The sequence below is a fragment of the Poromitra crassiceps genome (assembly GCF_964638095.1).
Source record: "Poromitra crassiceps genome assembly, chromosome: 28".
Taxonomy (NCBI): Eukaryota; Metazoa; Chordata; class Actinopteri; order Beryciformes; family Melamphaidae; genus Poromitra; species Poromitra crassiceps.
The window spans coordinates 4,762,524-4,787,168 of record NC_139651.1 but is presented as its reverse complement, the minus strand read 5'-3'; the positions used below and the strand labels follow the sequence as shown (position 1 = coordinate 4,787,168).

The 24,645-nt window shown below is 44.0% G+C and overlaps 2 protein-coding genes across 2 annotated transcripts in view; both read right to left on the bottom strand.

Annotated features, from left to right (window-relative positions):
• Positions 1-304: 304 nt before the first annotated feature.
• On the bottom strand, positions 305-10,081 carry stard5 (StAR related lipid transfer domain containing 5; the record flags this gene model as incomplete). Its single annotated transcript, XM_083662215.1, has 6 exons — positions 305-455; positions 1,031-1,124; positions 3,927-4,044; positions 5,136-5,268; positions 6,578-6,627; positions 9,992-10,081. 6 exons carry the CDS (start codon positions 10,079-10,081, stop codon positions 305-307), a joined length of 636 nt encoding a protein of 211 aa, XP_083518341.1.
• A 1,214-nt stretch (positions 10,082-11,295) lies between these two features.
• Positions 11,296-24,645, bottom strand: part of tmc3 (transmembrane channel like 3) — a gene marked incomplete at both ends in the record, with an annotated part of 47,355 nt that continues 34,005 nt past the window's right edge. Inside the window, 6 exons of the mRNA XM_083662455.1 lie at positions 11,296-12,208; positions 13,964-14,240; positions 16,045-16,084; positions 16,399-16,450; positions 22,960-23,085; positions 24,278-24,388. Of these exons, the coding sequence (XP_083518581.1) occupies positions 11,296-12,208; positions 13,964-14,240; positions 16,045-16,084; positions 16,399-16,450; positions 22,960-23,085; positions 24,278-24,388 (1,519 nt within the window). The remainder of the gene's footprint in view (positions 12,209-13,963; positions 14,241-16,044; positions 16,085-16,398; positions 16,451-22,959; positions 23,086-24,277; positions 24,389-24,645) is intronic.

Genomic DNA, 24,645 nt, shown 5'->3' with positions numbered 1-24,645 from the left:
AGATGTACGGGTGTGTCCTGCCAGTGACGTCATAAATTATATATAGAGAAATATAGGGAAACTTAAAAAAGTGCCATTTTCGTTTTCAGGAAATACACATTTGCAGAATGCACCTCTTGACATCAGGCTTTTGGTCCGTTCGATTTTGATTAAATTAAAAACTTGAAACCCCTAAATCACCCCCAAATCTCTGCCGAGTGCTGTTGCGGTTTGGAATCATTAAATTAAAATGGAATGAACCCCCCCTGGTGGCGAGGCGTTGGGGGGTCTGAGCGGGATCCTTCCTTCCTAGACTCTCGGGTTATCAAAAGTCCTTGAGGGACTTGACGGCCTTGGCCAGGTTGCTGTAGAACTCGGCCATGCTGGAGGGGAAGAAGGAGTCGACCACGGAGCGCGGGAGGTAGCCGCCCAGGTCTGTCTGGAAGAAACTGAGAACCTGCGTTTTGCCCGGCTCTCTGCAAATGGAAGAGGGAGGGAAAGAAAGAAAGAGAGAGAGAAGGTAGAACAGAATAGAAAGACAAGCAACACGTGTTTTGTACAGGCTAATGTCTTGACTCAACGCTGCCCCAATGTGGCCAAGCTCTGCCTGTGCAAGTCCTGATGTACACATTGCTACTGCAAATGCTGTATTATGTACTTCTACTACACATCGCCACTTGAACCGTGCTCGGCCTACATATCCTGCAGACCAGAGCCGTGTATATAGAAGAGTGGCGACATCTCCATTCACTCCAATGGACCCGTTTTTTTTACTCTCAACTAGAGTTCCAGGAAGTAAGGTGCTGGATTAAGCAGCCCTGTCGAGTTGCAGCAAAATGGACAGTTTGTTTTGTACTTTGATCGTTATCAGCTTTATTCTAGCATTCAAAAGTAGCGCGAGACCCCTTCCTGGCTGTTCATTGGCTAATGAGTCACGCATTTTGGTCCTCCGCTGACGCCACTCTCTCTCTCTAAATTGCTCTGCTGCAGACGCGCACACACACACACTTGGTTCTGTACAGCCGGTACAGAACCTTTCCACTGTACTCACCCTGAGATGGGGACGCAGATGCAGCCACACGGATGGTTGAATCCTCTGACGTAGCCCGACTGGGGAGGACAGCCGGGGTGACCCACATTGGTGGCTGTTGGACGGACACACGGACGGACACACACACACACGGACACACACACACACACACACGGATGGACACACACACACACACACACACACACACGGACACGGACACACACACACACGGACACACACACACACACGGACACACACACACACGGACACACACACACGGACGGACACACACACACACACACACACACACACACGGACACACACACACACACACACACACACACACGGACGGACACACACACACGGACGGACACACACACACACACACACACGGACACACACACACACACGGACGGACACACACACACGGACGGACACACACACACACACACACAGAAACACACACACACACACACACACACACACCTGTAATTTTTTTCCTTTGTTATCTCGATCTTGGGGCTGCGTTCTATCCTCTACACTAAAACACTACACTACAGCGCCTCCTCCTGGTTCTACTGCTGTAGTACTGGTCGACCGTTTAATCGGGCCGATTAATGGTATTTTGAGCTTATCGTCATGTGTGGGCGTCTGGGTAGTGCAGCGGTAGATTCCCTGCCTACCAACGCAAAGATCGCAGGTTCGAGCCCCCGTGTTACCTCCGGCTTGGTCGGCCGATACAGGTATTTGACAGTTATACATTAGTTACAGTTGGTTGCATTTGCTAATGAGCTAAAGATAGCATCTATAGACCTTATTCGATTGACGTCACTCACGTACGGACACGCCCACCACCGCCATGTTGTCGACATAGCGCTGCAGCTCTTAAGTGACAGCCTATGTGGAGCAGCGTTTATAGGAAGCTAGCCGCCGTTAGCGTTACCTGTATCGTTCCTGTTGTGTTCGGATGGTGACCTGCGTTAGGCACGGCTGTAGTACTGACAGCAATAAAGTCCCCGTGGTTTGTTTCTATCTCTACCATCCACAGACGTGAAGGGAGCGAGACGGAGGATACGTCAGCAGCACAGGAGAGGTGTGTGGATAGTTGGGAGAGACAGGTGAAACTTTCTGACCACTCCTCACAGCAAAGTCTGTTCACCTCGTTTTTTCTTTTGTTTATTATTACAGGCATTAACGGCAGCATACAAACAACAACTCTGGGTTTTTTATTGCTGTCATCACTATCGCTATTTTGTAATGGAACAGAAACGACAATAAGGCCGTTACTATAGTTGTCAGCTGCAGGACGGTATGTCAACAATATGGCGCCGTCCGGGGTTAGCGAATAAGGTCTATTCAACAAGTGGGCTTACTGTACCTTCCCCCCCCCACCCCCGATTTTTTATCCAATTTTTATCCCCCATTAGTGCTAATTTAATTTATTTATCCTGGTTGCTGCTCCATCCTCTGCCGATCTGGGGAGAGCCGAAACTGGCTCCATGCTTCCTCCGAGACATGGGCAGTTAGCCAGCCGCTTCTTTTCACCTGACAGGGGAAGCTTCACCGGTAGGACATAGCACGTGGGAGGATCACGCTATTCCATCCAGTTCCCCTCCCTCCGAACAGGCACCCCTAATGACCAGAGGAGGAACCACATTAGCAAGCAGGATATTGCATGTTTTGGTGAAGGGGGTTCCTATATGAAGGAAACCCCCGGGAGGCACAGGGAGAACATGCAAACTCCACACAGAAAGGCCCTTTAGACGACCGCACCCGGGCGGTGGGCACTCGAGGACATGCGGACGGGCACGCACTCCTTCAGCGCTCACAGCGTCCCAGGTGGGAATCGAACCCAGGACCTTCGAGCTGTGAGGCGACAGCGCTTACCACTGCACCACCGTACCCCCGGCTTACTGTACCTTAACAGGAGTCTGAAACCTAGCGTTAACATTACTGTATGGGATTCTCGCTAAGCTAACATTTCTTCACTTGTGTGCGACTGTGCGTGTCTCTCTCCCTCTGCACGCACGCACGCGTGTGTGTGTGTGTGTGTGTGCGTGTGTGTGTATGTGTGTGTGTGTGTGTATGTGTGTGTGTGTGTGTGTGTGTGTGTGTGTGTGTGTGTGTGTGTGCGCGTGTGTGTGTGTGTGTGTGTGCTTACCAAGCTAACTTGACTCAATGTTAATGAGAGATCGCAGTGGATTGACGGACAGAATGTCTCGCTCTATCACATTGTTGTCACCTCTAGTCGCTCGGTAGCTGATATGAGCAGACGGTGCAATGTGGACAAAGTTATTATTACCTCCGCCAAGATGATGTTCTTCAGCTCTGTTTGTCTTTCTGTTTGTTTGCTCGGAGGATTAATGGAACTTCAGTGTTCAGCCGTGTAGCAGTGTGTCCCCACAGCCTTAGAGACATCTAAATGAAAACAGCCCCGCCCCCTTACTGTGCGGTGTGATCGAGTAGCACAGGGATGACGTCTTTTTGTAGGCTTACCCAGAAGTCTCTGCACTTCCTGGTTCCTACGTGTAAAAGTCAATGGGATTTTTGTATGGGAATTTCAGTTAAAAGGCCTGTGCTTAACAAAGGTTTATGAAACAGCGAACTTTGCGTTCAGCAAAATAATCTTCACAAATGAGAACCACTTTTATGACTTTTGAAGCCTTTTCTGAAAATCGCATAATAAAAAAAAGCGCATTCACGCTTGGAAAATCATAAAAGTGGTCCTCATTTGTGAAGATTATCTTTCAAGCATTTAACCAAAATCCCAATACAAAAATCCCGTTGACTTTGACACGTAGTGCCGACGTGACGTCCAGGTGTTCCGGACTGATTCCTGCGCTACTCTCTGAAGCCAGACATCACATGCTGCAGCACTCTGGAGAAAGCAGGAGGAGAAGCAGTCGTTACTACGTACCGTTTGATGCGATGGTGCCGTCTTCGTATTGCTTCACTAAAATGACGTCGACAAAGTCTCGTGGAGCTATGATGCCCATAGCGGCCGAGGGCGTGACTGTTCGGCAGACGGAGACGTCCTGCGCGAGAGGGGGAGAAAAGGCAGTGGACTCAAGAGTCAGAGTCAACAAGATGAAAGCAACTAAGACAAAGCAGATATCACCTCTGTTGTACTATATGGTAGGGCTGCTCAATTAATCGGATTTGAATCTCAATTACAATTTTGGATTCCCACAATTATGAAAAAAAGATAATTGAGATAAAACTATTATTATTATTATTTTTATATATTAATATTTTAGTTAGCCTATTTATTTATCTAAAAATAATAGTTTTATTTTCATTTATTTGTTTTTTTTCCCTTAAATTATATTTAAAGTTCAAAGACATCCAGTATTAAAAAAAAGACACATTTTGCAAATGCATGATGTTGCCAAAGTCAATGAGTAATCACATTAAATTAAATTATCTCAATATCAGTCAGAATAATCGTGATTATGATTTTTGCCATAATCGGGCAGCCCTACTATATGGCGTCATGTGTATGCATTAAAATGTTTAGGGTAGGGATGCACCGATAGCGATACTTGTATCGGGATCAGGTCCGACACTGTGCTTGTGTACTGTACTGTACTTGCACTCATTAAACTACTGCTACAACTGCACCTGACACCAATGTGACGTTAACCTGAAAACAGCAACAAGCTCACAGCTGACAATGCATTGCAGGGAAGCTGCTGCCTGGAGCAATTTTTGTGAGGAGAAATAAAAAAAACGAGATCCTGATAACGTCACCCCATCATTCATTGACTGTTGCACCAGCTAACCTGGCATTAGCTTAGCAGCTCCTAACATTAGCTCAGTAAGTTCAAGTTACTGTAATCAGCTGATTAGCATGTCTAGCAACAACAACAAAAAGTTTTGTGGAACAAGCAATGGCTTATCAGATATTTCTAATAATGTTACATATCCAGTATACTCCATACTGCCTTCATTATCGCTGTTGCAGTAATGTAGATTCACTGATTACAACATCATACCGTATTTCCCCACAGGTTCCATTGAGTTACATGATGTGTTCAAGGTCCACTCAGTAAAAAAATAGTATTGCCAATGTGTGAAGTTACATGAAGGAAAGTAAAGGAAATATAACGAGAGTTTTGGAACGAACCTCTGTGATTTGCTCCAACAGTTCAAACTTTTTCACGTTGTTGTCCCACTTGACTCTCAGCCCGCTGGGTACCGGCTTCAGACACTCCCACACTTTCTCTGGGGTGCCGTTAACGATCCCATCGCCCTTATAACTGCACACACGTTAGAGGACAGCAGGGTGAGGAAGGTGCAGTAGATTTAGTAATACATGACTCCATCTATTCATCATACCTGGTACATGTGTACTGAATAACTACCAACAACAGAGGGTCCATACTTAATCAAAGTTAACTCACTACATACATACATACATACATACATACATACTAGAGCTCGACCGATACTGGATTTTTAAGGCCGATGCCGATACCGATATTAGGGAGTAAAAAAAATCCGATATCGATATATCGGCCGATATTCTTACATTATATATACACATTATATTACATGATTTTTTTGCAATGATCCCTCAAATATCAAACACTTGACAAAGATATGAGTTGACATGAATTGAAATATGTAATGTACTAGGCAGGATATTTTACAGCTTATCAATAAACTTTATTGTCCAAAATGACATCAATGCAATGAAACAGTAAACTTAACTGGGAATTTAATAATTATAAATAACTAGAAATACAAAAACACAAGAAATAGAATAGTTAAGAAAAAATATCAAATATACACAACATGCTGTCTATAACTTAAAAAATACAAAATACAAAAATATCTGCAATATCGGCCAACATATCGGCCGATACGATATATCGGTCATCGGCCGATATCGGCCGATAATATCGGCGAACCGATATATCGGTCGGGCTCTAATACATACACATACAAACACACACATACAACACACACACACACACACACACACACACACACACACACACACACACACACACACACACACACACACACACACACACACACACACACACACATTATATTATTATTGGGGCTCGATGTAAGCTAAAGTTGACCATAGCTCATCATACATTGATATCCCTTCTCCAACCTTCTTTGAAATCAATTTAGATCTCTTATTTTGGCTGACTTGGAGAAGCGTGTTGATTGCAGGCGTTATCTTTGAATTTCATGTTGTCCCTTGTGTTGATGGCTTTGGCCTGTTTGTTGTGCAAATTCTCGGTGTGATTTATTGATGTGTGCTGCTGTGATTTTCGTGTGATTTTATTGTTTTATATGTGTACTGTCAATTCACAATTGCTTTATATGTGCTGTATCAGGGCGCCCTTGAAAAAGAGAGTTTGCTCTCAATGGCCCTCCGTGTATATATAAAGGTTAAATAAATTATAATGTCACTATATACTCACTATTCAGTACAAGACACGGTTATTCTGTTAGTTGTTGGGCAACTATGGTCTTCATTAATCACTCTGCTCAGTCAAATGGAAAGAAAACAAGGAAAAAGAGGCATGAATAGAAGCTTATTCTTACACATTCCCAGGAAACTCCGTGGAGGGACGCCAAGACACGACCACGTCGTTCTGTCAATACAAACACAAGACATGAACAGCCATCTGTCAGTACAAAAACAAGACATGAACAGCCATCTGTCAATACAAACACAAGACATGAACAGCCATCTGTCAGTACAAAAACAAGACATGAACAGCCATCTGTCAGTACAAAAACAAGACATGAACAGCCATCTGTCAGTACAAAAACAAGACATGTACAGCCATCTGTCAATACAAACACAAGACATGTACAGCCATCTGTCAATACAAACACAAGACATGAACAGCCATCTGTCAGTACAAACACAAGACATGTACAGCCATCTGTCAATACAAACACAAGACATGAACAGCCATCTGTCAATACAAACACAAGACATGAACAGCCATCTGTCAATACAAACACAAGACATGAACAGCCATCTGTCAATACAAACACAAGACATGTACAGCCATCTGTCAGTACAAACACAAGACATGAACAGCCATCTGTCAGTACAAACACAAGACATGAACAGCCATCTGTCAATACAAACACAAGACATGTACAGCCATCTGTCAGTACAAACACAAGACATGTACAGCCATCTGTCAGTACAAACACAAGACATGTACAGCCATCTGTCAGTACAAACACAAGACATGAACAGCCATCTGTCAGTACAAACACAAGACATGTACAGCCATCTGTCAGTACAAACACAAGACATGAACAGCCATCTGTCAATACAAACACAAGACATGAACAGCCATCTGTCAATATAAACACACAAGACATGTACAGCCATCTGTCAATACAAACACAAGACATGAACAGCCATCTGTCAATACAAACACAAGACATGTACAGCCATCTGTCAATACAAACACAAGACATGTACAGCCATCTGTCAATACAAACACAAGACATGAACAGCCATCTGTCAGTACAAACACAAGACATGTACAGCCATCTGTCAATACAAACACAAGACATGAACAGCCATCTGTCAATACAAACACAAGACATGAACAGCCATCTGTCAATACAAACACAAGACATGTACAGCCATCTGTCAGTACAAAAACAAGACATGAACAGCCATCTGTCAATACAAACACAAGACATGAACAGCCATCTGTCAATACAAACACAAGACATGTACAGCCATCTGTCAGTACAAACACAAGACATGAACAGCCATCTGTCAGTACAAACACAAGACATGAACAGCCATCTGTCAATACAAACACAAGACATGTACAGCCATCTGTCAGTACAAACACAAGACATGTACAGCCATCTGTCAGTACAAACACAAGACATGTACAGCCATCTGTCAGTACAAACACAAGACATGAACAGCCATCTGTCAGTACAAACACAAGACATGTACAGCCATCTGTCAGTACAAACACAAGACATGAACAGCCATCTGTCAATACAAACACAAGACATGAACAGCCATCTGTCAATACAAACACAAGACATGTACAGCCATCTGTCAGTACAAACACAAGACATGTACAGCCATCTGTCAGTACAAACACAAGACATGAACAGCCATCTGTCAGTACAAACACAAGACATGTACAGCCATCTGTCAGTACAAACACAAGACATGAACAGCCATCTGTCAATACAAACACAAGACATGAACAGCCATCTGTCAATACAAACACAAGACATGAACAGCCATCTGTCAATACAAACACAAGACATGAACAGCCATCTGGCAATACAAACACAAGACATGAACAGCCATCTGTCAATATAAACAGAACACATGTACAGCCATCTGTCAATACAAACAGAAGACATGAACAGCCATCTGTCAATATAAACAGAACACATGAACAGCCATCTGTCAATACAAACAAGACATGTACAGCCATCTGTCAATACAAACAGAAGACATGAACAGCCATCTGTCAATACAAACAAGACATGTACAGCCATCTGTCAGTACAAACACAAGACTTGAACAGCCATCTGTCAATATAAACAGAACACATGAACAGCCATCTGTCCATACAAACAGAACACATGAACAGCCATCTGTCAATATAAACAGAACACATGAACAGCCATCTGTCCATACAAACAGAACACATGAACAGCCATCTGTCAATACAAACAGAACACATGAACAGCCATCTGTCAATACAAACACAAGACATGTACAGCCATCTGTCAGTACAAACACAAGACATGAACAGCCATCTGTCAATATAAACAAGACATGTACAGCCATCTGTCAATACAAACAGAACACATGAACAGCCATCTGTCAATACAAACAGAACACATGAACAGCCATCTGTCAATACAACACAAGACATGTACAGCCATCTGTCAATACAAACACAAGACATGAACAGCCATCTGTCAATACAAACACAAGACATGAACAGCCATCTGTCAATACAAACACAAGACATGAACAGCCATCTGTCAGTACAAACAGAACACATGTCATGAACAGCCATCTGTCAATACAAACAGAACACATGAACAGCCATCTGTCAATACAAACACAAGACATGTACAGCCATCTGTCAATACAAACAGAAGACATGTATGTACAGCCATCTGTCAATAAAAACATTGATCGGTTACACACCATATTCAAGATTCACTTTAATAGCAGCCACAGTAAGTAATCAGATTACAAATGACCCATCAGATTCTGTGACCTGCCCTGATATTTAAGGCTGCAACTAACAATTATTTTCATTATCGATTAATCTGTTGATTATTTTCTCGACTAGTCGTTTGGTGGTCTATAAAAATGGCAGAAAACGGTGAAAAATATCGATAAGTGTTTCCCCAAACCCCAAGAAGATATCATCCTCTAATGTTTTCTTTACACCTGAACAACAGTCCACAACCCAGATAATGGCCATCCATAAACTAAAGAAACCAGAAAATATTAATTTCAACTGTATTTTTATTTTCTTGAAAATGACTAAACGATTAATCGAATATAAAAATAGTTTTCTGTCGTTGCAGCTCCAGTGATTTTCTTACCCTATTCCCAGCCATCTCACTGATCATACATTAACCAACCCAACACACTGCAGGTCACATGGGTCACCAAATATGGTAATACACACCTGCTAATCACAAGAATACTGTAATAACAATAATACACTACATCCTGCTGGGTGTATCGGGACGCCGAATTAAAGAGTGGACCCTCATTCTAAATCATGATGGGGAATCATGTTCTTCTATTAAGGTCCCTAATAGGGAAGTACCTTTGCAGGTGAGCAAGGCCACAATTTTGAATGGGGTTTGGCCTAATACAGTACGTTCTCTATGTACGGGAAGACAGCACACACACGCAAATCAGGGGATGTGTTACACGTTTAGTGTTAATGTTAAAAGTTTATAATGGCAAACATTTACCGATTTCTTGCAGACTTTCCAGCCAGCCTCGTCCTTCCTGTAGCTCTGCAGGCAGTCAGCCACTGCCGTCGCTTTACGCTCATAATCCATACTGTAACCTGACGTTGGCTGCAGCTGTGCTCCACTTACCGTAATTGACTTTGCACACTAACGTTAGCTAGCTAGAGGGGCTGATCACACAGACTGTCTTTTAATCGATCAGAAATAAACACAGCCACAACTGACCAGGTACAGACAACACAAGTGTAGCAGCAAAAAAGTACCTATCAAGTCGACAGCTGAGGTGAGGTCACCCCCCACTAGCTAGCTGTTAGCCAAAATGAATGACTTGTGCAATGCTCGGCTCATCGCATCGTCGACTGCAAACTAGCTAGCTCAATGGAAAGAGATAGATATAAAAATACATCGATGGGAAAATGGGGATCATAGCTCTGTCAGTTAGCTGTCAAAACTAGATTTAGCCTTAAGCGACTGGCCAACAATTATCCATCTCTTTCTGGGTCACCCAAACCTGCATCCCTTGAAAATTGATGAGAACCGCTGGCACAGGTGTCAAACCGGTCAGAATGAAAAAGTTCTTCCGGCAATACATTTCAAAATAAAGCCCATATTGATCTTTCATCCCCCCAAAAACATGAGCCACGATAATACAATGTTTTTAGTTTATATTTTTCAGCAAAACATTGATTCAATCATACTTTGTTATTAATGTATCTGTTTCATACATCATCCACCAACATTTTTCTCAGAAGTGAGATTTAAGTTTTTGTTTTGAAGGCAAAAGCGGCGAAATTCCGGTGTTGTTACATTGGCTGGCTTGACGCCACTATCCTTGGCTTCCACGGCGATTGAAGCAAAGCATCGTGGGAACTGTAGTTAAAAAAGGCTTAGAGTCAAAGATTAAAGATAAAATATTGTTTAATATACACGTGTAGCCTACACAGTATGGATCCATGTAAGATGATAAAGTATATGTATTTGATGATCATTTCTTGGGAAGTGAGTGAGTGTAAATCTGATATTTAGGTTTGATCATTTCACTGTGATCTAGCCGAATGTACTGTATGTTAAATAAATGTATTTTATTGTTTCACATTATGTAATGAAAGCCACACATATAATTGGTCTACACAGCTCTTTCAAAAAGACACAAGACGACACAGAAGAGAAATAAATAATAATAGTAATTTATAATGACATATTCTCTGTGCTTTGCATTCTCTGATTTGCCCCCTGATAGCCTGCATGTACAGTATGACTCCTTGATAAACATAATAACATGATAAATCATTACAGCACAGCCATCATACTTTGGAGCAAACCAGGTCCTTTGACCCGGAGACACCAAGATCAAAGCTGGCTTTGGACTTCTTCTTGGCCAGCTTTCCTTGCCGGGCTTCAGACTTGAGATAGCGCTCCTTGTTGTGGATGACCTGAATGTACTGGTCAGTGCTGCTGTTCTGCTGGTCGCTGCTGGAGGCCAGCGAGGCGGAGTCGGACTCGGTCAGCGAGCGCTCCAGCTTGGGCCTGGTCTTGGGCTTCACCTGGGCCTCCACGTGCTGCCTGCTCCTGGCCGGGGACTGGCCGTGTCGTCCCGGGGAAGCTACGTGGCGCCTGGTTTGAATCAGAAGAGGCTCTGCTCCTCCTCTCACGTTGGTCTGGGAGTGCGAGCGCGCCTCCATATCTCCCCAGTCCGTTTCTCCCTCGCCGTCGACCTCCTCGTCCGCCTCTCGGGCTCCGTGTCTGCCCCGAGCAGAGTGGCCCCCTTTGGCCACGGACAGCTGGCTCTCTCCGCGCTCCCCGATGTAGAAGCGCGCCGGCGGCTGGTGCAGGTCGGAGAGAGAGCGAGGCCGGTGGGCCTGGCCGAACGAGCCCCTCCTCGTGCCCTTTCCCTCTTCCTCCTCCTCCTCCTCCTCCTCTTCGCTCAGATGCGGCTGGGACGGGTGGGCACGGTGAGGGTGAGGGTGGGGTTGGTGGTGGGGGGGCGCGCGCGGTGTGTAGCGCTTGATGTTGCGGGGGTACAGCTCCAGGATCTCCCCGGGCTCCTCCATGCGGTAGTGGCGCGGGACGCGCGTGGCCGAGCGCAGCAGCTTCTTGCGGGCCTCGTGCTCGTTGAGGATCACGTAGCGGGCGGTGTGGCCGCGCCGCCCCCCGTAGCCCTGAGCGCCCATGATCCCGGCCGCCTCCGAGGGGTGCATGGGCCGTACCACCGTCTTCCTGTACAGGGGGTCAGAGTGGATGCTGTTGTCAGAGTGGCGAGCTGGGGGATTGTATGCCACGTGGTGGTAGGACTTGGATCTGCAGGTGCCGCTAGCGCCGCCAAGAAATGGTGGGTGCCTGTCATGAGAAAAAAGAACGCAGTTGCAGAGAAATCAACTTGCATTGAAGGTGGAGAGTCACAGTCATATTTAAAGTCTCTTTCTCTTTAGTTGTCGAGTGCAGGTGTGTGTATTACACTCTTTCAAAGGATCTGTCATTTTTAACGTGTCTGTGTGTCCTCTCTGATGCACAGGGGCGGACTGGGATTCTAATTCAGGCCGGGCATTAGATACCAAGCAGGCCAGGCTGATACAGGCCGACGCGCGTGCCGGCGTCCGAAAAATTTGGGCCGTTTGAAGCCCAATTTGGGCCGTTTGAAGCCCAATTTGGGCCGAGTCCAATTTTACAATGAGATGCACCCACTTTAACCCTGAATAAAGTAATAAAACCACTAGTAAACCAGTAGGCGACGCCTGGCCTGCTGTTCAGTGAGTGGCCTGACTGGGGGCACCACATTTTCTTTCTTTTTTTTTGCAGGCCAGGCCAGGCCAGGCCACCGGGCATTTGCCCGATGTGCCCGATTATGCAGTCCGCGCCTGCTGATGCAACACACATTTGTGTTACTTTTTAGACACAAGACAAGACACACACATGACACATCCTTTGTAAGAGTGTATTCACCTCATGTAGCCCCGCCCACTTGACCCATTGTGTCACGACTTCCTGTTCAAAACGCCGGCTGTTTTACCTGCTCAAACTAGTCTGACTCACCTGGTCACACCTAGTTTGTTTGACTCACATATGAGTCAGACTAGGTTTATGAGTCACAGCAAGTGTAAACACAATCAGAACTTCCGATTGTGTTTACACTTCCTGTTAGTCTCCCAAGCCAGACTGTCTCTTTTACATAAGGTGAATAGGGTTCAAATCATATGGGGTTTTTGAAGCACAAACCCAATGCCGATATGGTGACACTTTTAGTGACACTTTCGTGTATATAGGCTAGCTAACTTCTATTCTATTCTATTTTTATTGTTGTGTTATTTTTGTTTTTTTCGTATATTGTCTCGATGTTTATATTATTCCCTATACGAGTGTGAGCAACTGTAGCATCAGTATGACATAATTCCCCCCCGGGATCAATACAGTTATTCTGATTCTGATATACTTTGCAATGAAGCTTGAAAGAAGGTTATAGGTGCTATTGATAACATTCTAGATTTCGCACTCCCCCATCCCTCTTTCATTGCATTCATGTCACACAACAGCTAGACCTAGTCTGGTTTAGGCCAATGACCTGTGGATTAAATAATTTTAATAATTATATATCAAGAATCTGTCAGAAACTCTAGACAGAGGCCAACAGAACATTCATTTTGGACCAGTTATTATATTTTTATGATTAATTCACAATCAAATTTTTTCCCTCAGGAAATGCAATACTTTTATTCCACACATTTCGAAAAGCTCAGTGGATGTATTTTTGTTTGTTTGTTTTAAAATCATTTGTCTACATAAAAATGTTATCAATAGAACCTTTAAGGTTTCCTTTAGTGTACTATTGATCAATTCTATAATAAATATTGCTGTCAATCAAACTGCATCATATCCATAATATACTGAGTGGCTGATACCAAATTTTCAGTGAAAGGCCAACACTGGCCCAAATACCAGCAAACAAACGTATGGGTTCAATCCCAGTGTGTGTGAGACCTGTTGGGTACATGCTCCATCCTGTGCTTGTGCAGTATGGACACTGTGGGACTTCTGGAGGGTCCGGCGGCCACACTTCCTCTATTCAGCTCTGCCCTGGAAGCTGATTGGGTGATGGTGCGGATGCTGTTTCCACGACGAACGGGAGACTGGAAGTTGGTGACGCTGCCGTTGCGTCGCGGCGACGGCGTGTGGATGGAGGACTCGTGGCTGGTGATGTCACTCTCCTGCTGATCCACCTTCTTATCCGCCGCTGCCTCCGGAGCCTGTAGGCGTGCTGAGGGGGGACACGGGGTTAAAGGTCACAGAGGGGGCGGGCTTTCTGGGTCACATAGATGAGAGTCAAAGTCATGCTCACTATAGCTTCAATAATATAGTCGCTCATCACTCAGTGGCGAATACATTTTTTTTTAAATATATACAGTATATATTTTTTCCTTCTTTTTAACACATTGAATGCCAGCCATGTTTTCATTCCTGTAGGTAAGTTGTGCCAGGGGTGTTTTTGACGATTCTGGCTCATTTTAGAACAGCCGAGGATTCTTTTTTGTTAAGAATTCATGAACACCAATCATCTAAAAATAACTAATAGAATGTGTGCTTTCTCTGTCTAAAAGAGTTAGTTTGCAGAGTTAGTAGTTATGTAGATATTAGCCGTTGAGTACAGCATGGTTTCAGCGTCTGGAAATTTATTCAGAGATAAATGGCTTTTTGTGAAACAGTCACTTTAACCATTCATTTTTGGCATCAGTAAGACCGTCAGACATTCTAAACAATAGTTTTGAACAGTAATTTCCTCCATAACAACAGGAAACACCCCTCTCATTCAAACTCCTCCCTCCGTGTGTCTTCTCCTCCTTCCTCCTAACAGCGGGCGTGTCAGAAGCGCGTTGTGCTGCCTGCCTGTCTGTCTGCGTGCCTGCCTGCCTGCTTGCCTGCGTGCGGGGACGAGTCTGAAATGGATTACTGTAAAATCGCCAAGCCATTTCCTTGAATGGCTTGCTCCCGCGGTGTGTGTGTGTGTGTGTGTGTGTGTGTGTGTGTGTGTGTGTGTGTGTGTGTGTGTTCGCGCGTTGCCCCCGCGGCTCTGGGGGGAAGAGATCTCTGTCCGTTCTGTGTGTGTGTCCGGGCTTCTGACTGTAAAATCGCCAAGCCATTTCCGCGGGAGGCGGCTGCTTTTGGGTCCCGTGGCTGTGACTTCTCTCGGTCTCTGTCGCCACTTAGTGGTCGGTAAAATAGATTACACACATGCTCTTGCTCCAAATAGTTATCTCGAAGATGTAAAAGGGGTTGATTGATGTCCCACCGTCAAAAAAAAAAAATGTTTATGTAAGACGAGTTAGCTCGTCCTTGGCACTTAAGCGCTGGATTATGTAAGACGAGTTAGGTCGTCTCTGGCACTTAATGTGTTAATCTTTATTATTAATTTTCAATTATAATTCCCCGTACAACACAAACACAGGGATGCAAACTCAATAAGAGCAAAAACAAAGTAACATATCAGGGCAGACACCAAATCATTCAATTAAGAGCCCTATTTTTGCACGCACGCACGTGCACACACACACACACACACACACACACACACATATATCACATATACTAGTGTATATACATACATACTGTACATTAGGGATGTCACAATATATCGTCCCACGATATATCGCGATATCAAAACGTGACGATATGTATCGTTGAGATGAAATCTCATATCGCGAGAAAAAGAAGGTGAACATGGTGGCACTGTTCTGCATCTGATTGCACGCTCGCTCTCCTTTTCATTGCTTTGTTTGAACAGACGAGGGACGTTACAGACACGGAGGGATGAAAATGGTGAAATTACTCAAATTAGCGTGGAGGATGCCCCCTCAACTTACAAATCGATCGCAAAAAAATATTGTTAAAATATCGTATCGTATTGTTATCGTGAACCCAATATCGTGTATCGTATCGTGAACTGAGTCTATCGTGACACCCCTACTGTACATACATACATAGATACATACATACCAGGAGGTAATGGAATGTATTGCTAAAGTCTATGGTTGTGACACACCAGCAGGTAATGGAAAGAGGGATACCTGCAGCCATCTGGACTTTCTTCTTCTCTTCTGTCCGCTCCTGATGGGACGAAAGTCAACATCCACCCTCAGATACTCACTTAAGGCTTTTGCACACCAAGTCCCTATTTTTCGTGTGAAATTGCACGATTTAAAATAAATACGACCTCATGTTGTGTCACTCACGTTTACACACTGACGTGCAAACGTGACGTTTGTACGTCATTAAGTTTTCCTTTGACAAGCCCTAAGAAAAGGGAGGTCGTCACATTCAGTTTGACGTCTAGGTGGAGAGAGCAACACATAGTACTGTAATAACACTAACAGACAGAGCGAGAGTTTCCAGTCTATAAAAAGCTAGCGTCACACCCATACCTTTCTGTAAGCCAGGGCAAATATTGATTTTAACAGTCTACAACTATCCACACTGAATGGTAGCAATATTGAAAGAGTCACAGGGTATACTACCATACATATCTAGGTATTTGGCTTGATGAATCATTTACATTTATTTAAACATCATATTGGAAAATCTCATCACCAAATTGTGGCCGAAACTCTGATTTTTATACAGAAACAGATCCAATTTCCAGTTTCCAGTTACTGTTGATTATTTAAAACGGTCGACAGATGTACCTGTCGTTGCCTTTTGGGGTCTAGTGCAGCTTTAAGGAAGATGTAGCCTTAATTTCCCACATGGAAAGAATCTATATGAACATATATGCAACTATATGCAACCTATATGCAACCTATATGCAGCATATATGAGCATATAGGCCATATATATGCCGCATATAGGTTGCATATAGGCCAGATTTAGGTGCATATATGCGCATATAGGAGCATATAGGCCATATATATGCCGCATATAGGTTGCATATAGGCCAGATTTAGGTGCATATATGCGCATATAGGAGCATATAGGCCATATATATGCCGCATATAGGTTGCATATAGGCCAGATTTAGGTGCATATATGCGCATATAGGAGCATATAGGCCATATATATGCCGCATATAGGTTGCATATAGGCCAGATTTAGGTGCATATATGCACATATAGGCCACATTTATGCCGCATATAGGTTGCATATAGGCCAGATTCAGGTGCATATAAGTGCATATACCGAGCATATAGGTCTCCTATAGCTTCTTTATATCCACATATAGGTACTATATGTGCACATACAGGGCATATATGTCTCCTATATAGCTTCTTTATATACACATAAAGGCCCTATATGTTCATAATACAGGTCATATAGGTCTCACTTCTTTATATCCACATATAGGCCATATATGTACACAATACAAGGTATATGCCTCCTATATAGGTCATTTACAAATCTGTTTGTATACACTGTGTCATAATCCATATATACCCAGCGAGCACAAAACGTTTTTTCAACGTTGATTTTTAGTTTAAATCTGGGTGATATTGGGTTTGAACGTCTAAGACCTAATTTCACCCTCTTTTCAACCGGCTAAAATGCGGTTACAACGTAAACGTGTAAAAAAACACAATTTGGTTCATCATATTGTTAAAACATTTGTTGTAGTTTGGAATAGAGACAATATTGATAGTGTGTGAATTGGCATTTTATTGTCTTTTATTGTGTAACTGAGAGTTGAAATCTGATCTACACGAAAACTACATTTCAACGCATTTCATGTCACATGAAATATCATAAATATGGGACTATAGGCTATGTGGTGCCAGCAAAAAGCTTCCAGGACACAACTATGGTTAATAGTTTAGCGCAATACTATAAAATAATGAATTCAGTTCCTGCAGCAACGAGCATGCGCAAGTACTTACTAGCTGTGACTGACTAGACCAAAGCAAGTCTGCACCGGTCTGCACCAAGTGCGGAACGAGGTGCTCTGGGCACACTATGTTATTGTAACAGACTATACGAGGCTCTGTGTAGGCCTACCTCCTGAGTCTCTGGTGTTAAATGAAGTTAACCTCTGAAGCCGTACAGCCTACAGACTATAGATGCACACACACACACAACATCATTTTAGTCTGTTACGAGCGTACGCATCACATAAAATAACTTCCCGATCGCTGACAATTGTGGTCTACGTTGTGTGCGAGAGAGTATATAATGTGCCCGGCTCTCTGGTTAGTATAAGAAAATGTATAGCTCAGCACTAGAGCGCACGGCTTGAACGGGGTTCGAATCCCGTGTCCGCTGCTATTTCTTTTTTATTTAAAATCCTACATATAGGTATTAATTAATACACAGGACAAGATGTTACTATCCCTTGTGCCAAAATCCGAGGAAAAACACATTTAGAAGCCCAATCCAGAATAAAACAAGCTAACAGGCTAACAAACTAATAAACAAGACACAAATCACCAGTTACCTACCCTAGCCAACAGCAGTATGAAGCATGTCATTGGGGTTTTCAAGTGGGCACCTTCCTTCACCGACGTTTCGTTAAGTTAGGCCCACGACACCTCAAGAAGGCTTAACGGTGTAATCCAGCGTCCTGGAAACACCCCCCTCCATGCTACCACCGCACAACTGCATATTACCTCACTATCTAAGCCTAGCTATCCAGGTCGATTCGGTATGACATTCCTGACTACACCACCACTGTCAATGATTCAGCCCTGTTGATGCGGACCGTTAATCATGACCACCAACAAACAATCCCTAACTACACCACCACTGTCAATGATTCAGCCCTGTTGATGCGGACCGTTAATCATGACCAACAAACAATCCCTAACTACACCACCACGTCAATGATTCAGCCCTGTTGATGCGGACCGTTAATCATGACCAACAACAAACAATCCCTAACTACACCACCACTGTCAATGATTCAGCCCTGTTGATGCGGACCGTTAATCATGACCAACAACAAACAATCAATCTGACCTTAGCGAGCTCCCCAGCTAGCATGTTTCCTCCTTATCCACAGCCATTCACTTGCTCGTTCTGCTGCCTGAGACATGTTGCTAACCGCAAGTTTCAGGCTCCGTCCCCGAATGCCCAACTCAGTTAGTAAGGCAATAACGGACTTTGCCACAAAACCACGGCAGCCCACCTCTACAGGCCGCACTCGAGCCCTCCAACCTCGCTGCTCTGCCTCTGCTGCCATTTCAGCATACCTAGCTTTCTTGCGCTCATAAGCCTCCTCAACTCGATCTTCCCACGGGACTGTGAGTTCGATAAAATAAACTCTCTTCTCTACCTCAGACCACAGTAACAAGTCCGGACGTAGCCGGGTGCTAACTATATATGCTGGGATGACTAGCTGTTCATTCAAGTCAACCCTCATTTCCCAGGCTCCACCTACACTTAGCTGCCCTAACTTGTGCCTGACCTTAATTGGTCTAAACTTTTCTCCCTCACCTACAAATTTGATCTGTCTATTCTCTTTGCTAGCAACTAGAGAATTTACTTCTAGCCGCTTTTCCTCAACTGCAGCTGCCAAACATTTCAACACCTGGTTGTGACGCCAGGTGTATCGCCCCTGGGAGAGACTGACCTTACACCCTGACAGTATATGCCTCAATGTACATACACTAGAACACAACGGGCAGGCACCATCCTCGCCCAACCACTGATTTAAGTTCTGGGGAGATGGCAGCACATCATAAGTAGCCCCTAGAATAAATCTAATTCTGCTGGCCTCCATGCTCCACAACTCTCTCCACTTCAACTTTCTCTTCTCTACATTCTCCCAGTTCACCCACTGTCCTTGCTTTGCCTGCGACACTGCCTTAGTACATCTTACTGCCTCCTCTTGCCTATGTACTTCTTCAACTACCATCTTCCTCTTTTCTATTACTGATGCCTTGTTCCACACAGGTTTCCCTATGCACAACCCTAAGCCTCCACGCCCATGCTGCACCTGACCTATGATATCCCTGTGTCTAAGAGCTGACTGTGCTTGCTGTACTGCCTCCTTTGGGTTCCACTTCCTCCCTGTTTTAACTGTGGGCGCTACACTCCTAACCACTGGATCCTTTGACTGAGTCAGAGTCATTTCCAGTCTAACCTTAGCACACTTGAACTCCTCTGTCAGGCTAGATAATGGCAATTCCAATATGCCTTTCCCATATAAGGCTACACTGCTTAGGCAGCGTGGGACTCCGAGCCATTTTCTAATGAATGAGTTAATCATCCTTTCTAGCTTTTCTACCTTTGAAAGGGGAACCTCATACACTGTCAGTGGCCACATCAACCGAGGCAACAATCCAAACTGCAAACACCACAACTTTAACTTTCCTGGGAGCCCTGACTTGTCTATACTTGAAATACCTTGAATCATTTCCTGCCTCACCTCCTCAAACTGTCCCTTATCACTGAGACTTGCATCATACCATCTTCCCAAACTCTTGACTGGTTTCTCTAACACTGTAGGCACCACCTCATCATTTATAACAAACTTCTTACCTACTACCCTTCCTTTAATGATTGAAATACTCCTGGACTTACTTGGCTTCACTTTCATTCTAGCCCACTGCAGATTACTATTTAACTTATCCAACAATCTGCTAGTACATGGAGCGGTTGACGTCATAGTCGTCATGTCATCCATGTATGCCCTAATTGGAGGGAGCCGCAGCCCTCCCTGCAGCCTTTCTCCACCCACTACCCATTTTGAAGCCCTAATAATGATCTCCATTGCCATGGTAAAAGCTAATGGGGAAATTGTACACCCTGCCATAATGCCTATCTCCAGCTGCTGCCAAGCTGTAGTGTACTCTGCTGTGGTAAAGCAGAGTTGAATATCTAAGAAGTAGGCTTTAACTAAGCTCTTTATACTACCTGGCACTCTAAAGAAATCAAAGGCCTCCCATAACAGACTATGCGGCACTGACCCGAAAGCATTAGCCAGGTCCAAGAATACTACATGCAGGTCTCTCTTCTCACGCCTAGCTGACTGGATTTGGTGCCAGATCATGCTGGTGTGCTCTAAGCACCCGGAGAAGCCGGGAATTCCAGCCTTTTGCACCGAAGTATCTATTAGCCTATTCTTTTCTAGATAACTAGACAGCCTCTGTGCCACAACACTAAAGAAAACCTTCCCTTCAACATTAAGTAGACTGATAGGTCTAAACTGACTTATCTCTAACGAGTCCCTTTCTTTAGGAATGAAGATTCCCCCTGCTCTACGCCATGCCTTAGGAATAACCTGCTTCTTCCAGACTACCTTCATCAGCTTCCATAGAAACTGCAACACATCTGGAGCACTCTTATACAGCCGGTAGGGGACTCCATTAGGACCCGGGGCTGAAGAGGCCCTTGCACGTCTCACTACTTCTTGAACTTCTTTCCACCTTGGTGGGCTATCATCACACTGGCTCTCTATTTCACCAATAGGTGGAATATCAGCTGGGACTGTCATCTCTCTAAACCTTTCCCTATCTTTGTGAACCTCCTCCAAATATTCCTCAAGCTTCTGCTTAGGTACCATAAGGCTACCATTCTTTTCCTTACTAAACAATGACTTCACAAATCTAAATGGATCCTTATAGAATGCTATTCTAGCTCGCTCTTTCTTTTTCCTATTTTTCCTAATGCTCTCTGCTCTTCTTAAAACTGCCAACCGATCCCTCACATCTGACTGCAAGCAATCAATGCCTTCCTTCTCAACCTCTGTAGCTTTCCTCCACTGCCTCTTAAGCTGTCTTCTCTCCTGGATAAGTCTATCTATCTCTTGTTGGCGCCTAGATTTAACTACCTCACCCTCTAGTTTCTTCCTTTTCTCAAAGACACCAAACCTTTCCTTACCATAATCATAAATACAATCTCCCATTTTCTCCAACTTACTCTCAGCAGTTCCTTTAAGCTTCTCTAACATCCTAACCAAATCACTATTGATATCTTCCCACTTCCTACTTTCCGCTGCACCTGGCCACTTAACTCTAGGCTTCTGACCGCTAATCTTCTCCCTTTTTGGCTGGCTGGCCTCTCTGCTTTCCTCGGTGCTAGGACCTGCCTCAACATCAGGGGTGCTGATGTCCTGCGAGCTGTGGGTTACTTCCTGTCGCTGGACTTCACCCGACTGACTTGATAAACTTCTTAAGAAATAATTATCAATGCGGGGTCCACGTCTTTGCTCTTTGCGGCCAACATTTCATCAAAGGTAAGCTCAAGTAACGTTAACGGGGTATTAATCATTATTGTAACGTTACTTGAGCTTACCTTTGATGAAATGTTGGCCGCAAAGAGCAAAGACGTGTGTACTTTGATGGTAGAAAAAAAAGCTATTTGCATTTCCCCTGCCCAGCGACTGAACCACTCGCACAAATCCACAACCTCCTCCTTTCTTTCTCCGACGGGATTCTGTGAAAGCACAAGCCAGGCGTGTCTCCTCGTCGGTTTAGTGCAACCGATAGCACAACAGGTAGGCTATCCCGCACTTTGACTGAACAAAGACAGCGTGAGAAACTAGTCGACACGGCTGGCAAGTTTTTTTTTTGACCGCCAGGTGGGCGTTCCCGGCAGCACGTAATGCCCCTTGAAAGCTATGAATAGTTCCCCGAAGTAAGGTTCTGGATGAAGCAGTGCTGTCGAGTAGCAGCAGAAAGGAACGTCTGTGATGTACTTTGAAAGGCTAAGACCTTTAATCAAATTGAATAGTATCAGCTTTATTTTATGCATCCAAACACACTTCCTGGAACATACTCCCCCGCACACACTCATAGCTATGTGAGTCACATGACTATCAAGCATTTTGGACCCCCCCCGTTGGCGCCAGGCTGAGCCAGCTAACCCAGCGTCAATTGTGGGCATTCCTAGAGCCTGTATGGGCGTTCCCAGACATGCCGACTGTCTCTATGGGTGACATCACGGTGGCTACGTCTTGTATACAGTCCATGGTGTGTGTCTGTGTGTGTGTGTGTGTGTGTGTGTGTGTGTCTGTGTCTGTGTGTGTGTGTGTGCGTGTGTGTGTGTGCGTGTCTTACAACAGCAGCAGCAGTCCAGGCAACGCCACCACAGGGCTGGTGACATAATTCACCACTTTACTGAACCACACGGGGAAGTCGTTGGAGATCGTCTCAGAGATGATGTCATAAATCTTATCCTGACCACTGCAACAAACACACGCGCACACACACGCACACGCACACACACGCACACACACACACACACACACACACACACACACACACACACACAGGAGGAAAAAAAATCCTCTTGACAACTGCAGAACAGAGGAGGTGGAACAAAAGGGCCAAATGTGCTATAATGAAATTCAGCCATCTTATTCCTCCTCAATATTTTACCGCTGCCCTCAGTATGATATGGATAGTATATGGATGGTATGATATAGATAGTATATGGATGGTATGATATGGATAGTATATGGATGGTATGATATGGATAGTATATGGATGGTATGATATGGATAGTATATGGATGGTATGATGTAGATAGTATATGGATGGTATGATATAGATAGTATATGGATGGTATGATATAGATAGTATATGGATGGTATGATATAGATAGTGTCGCTTCCATCCGATCACTTTTGAATCTATCAAAACAAAGAACGCACACTGTCTTCTGTATTTGCAATTAAAAAAGATGACAGGACGTGTTTTGTGTGTGGAATTTTCTTCTGATCGTGTCGCCTCTATTTTTCTTGTTTATAGGGGGACAGATTCGAAGCTCCCACCAGATGCAAATCATATTTTGAGAATATTGTAAATAGATATGGTAACTTTTCTTTATTTTGATGATGTGCATTCTGAGCTACATACAGTACACTCTCGTACCGTATTCGTGCTGTACAGGAAGCCTAAAAAAAAGGTACGGCTGTCCCAGAGTCTATTTATTGTCTGCCTATGTTGCCATGGTATAATTATATGACGATTGATTCAGTGATGTCAATCTGTATGAGATGTGTGACCTGATTGGTCCACTCCACATAGGTCAACTGACCTATTTAAGGTGGTCTCTCCTCTTGTCCTGTAAAATAATCTGATGAAGGTCTGTGTACCGAAACATCATTCCCTTTAAATCAATTTTTTTTTAAACAATATTTTTATTAAGATTTTCACTGCACAAATTTCAGCAATATTATGCAATACTGTATATTACAATGCAAGTTCTCATTAAATCTCTTTTAATTGCAAGTGAAGAAAACAGTGTGCGGGAGTTCTTTGATTTACGAGAGTTGGTCGATGCTCTCAGAGGCACCTGTGGATCTACAGGTGTGCAAAAGTTCTGCTCCTTGAATCTCTAAAAACCAAAGAAACGACCTAAAAGGGTTTTTACCTGAATGGTCCACAGTGCTGCGATGGCCTGTATCTCACGATGGCAAAGATGGTGGGCAGCATGCACAGAAACAGCATGAACAGCAGCATGGCCAGGTAGAAATTGTTTGATCTAAGAAAAGAAAAAAAGTAACAATACTAATTCAGTGAGAAATGACGTTTTATTATGTAGTGCCAAAGAAAATGTTAGGTCATCATCAAGACTAGAAATTGAGCGGGCTGCGCGCGCTCCTTTCTAGCCTACCGTGCAACATCATCGCCTTCCTCCTTCCCCTCCCTCCTCGCTCATTTCTGCCATCCGTCATCATACGTATCACCCACAAGGGGCAGCACATAGACAGCAGCGCTGTTCCCTGTTTGTGTGTTCCC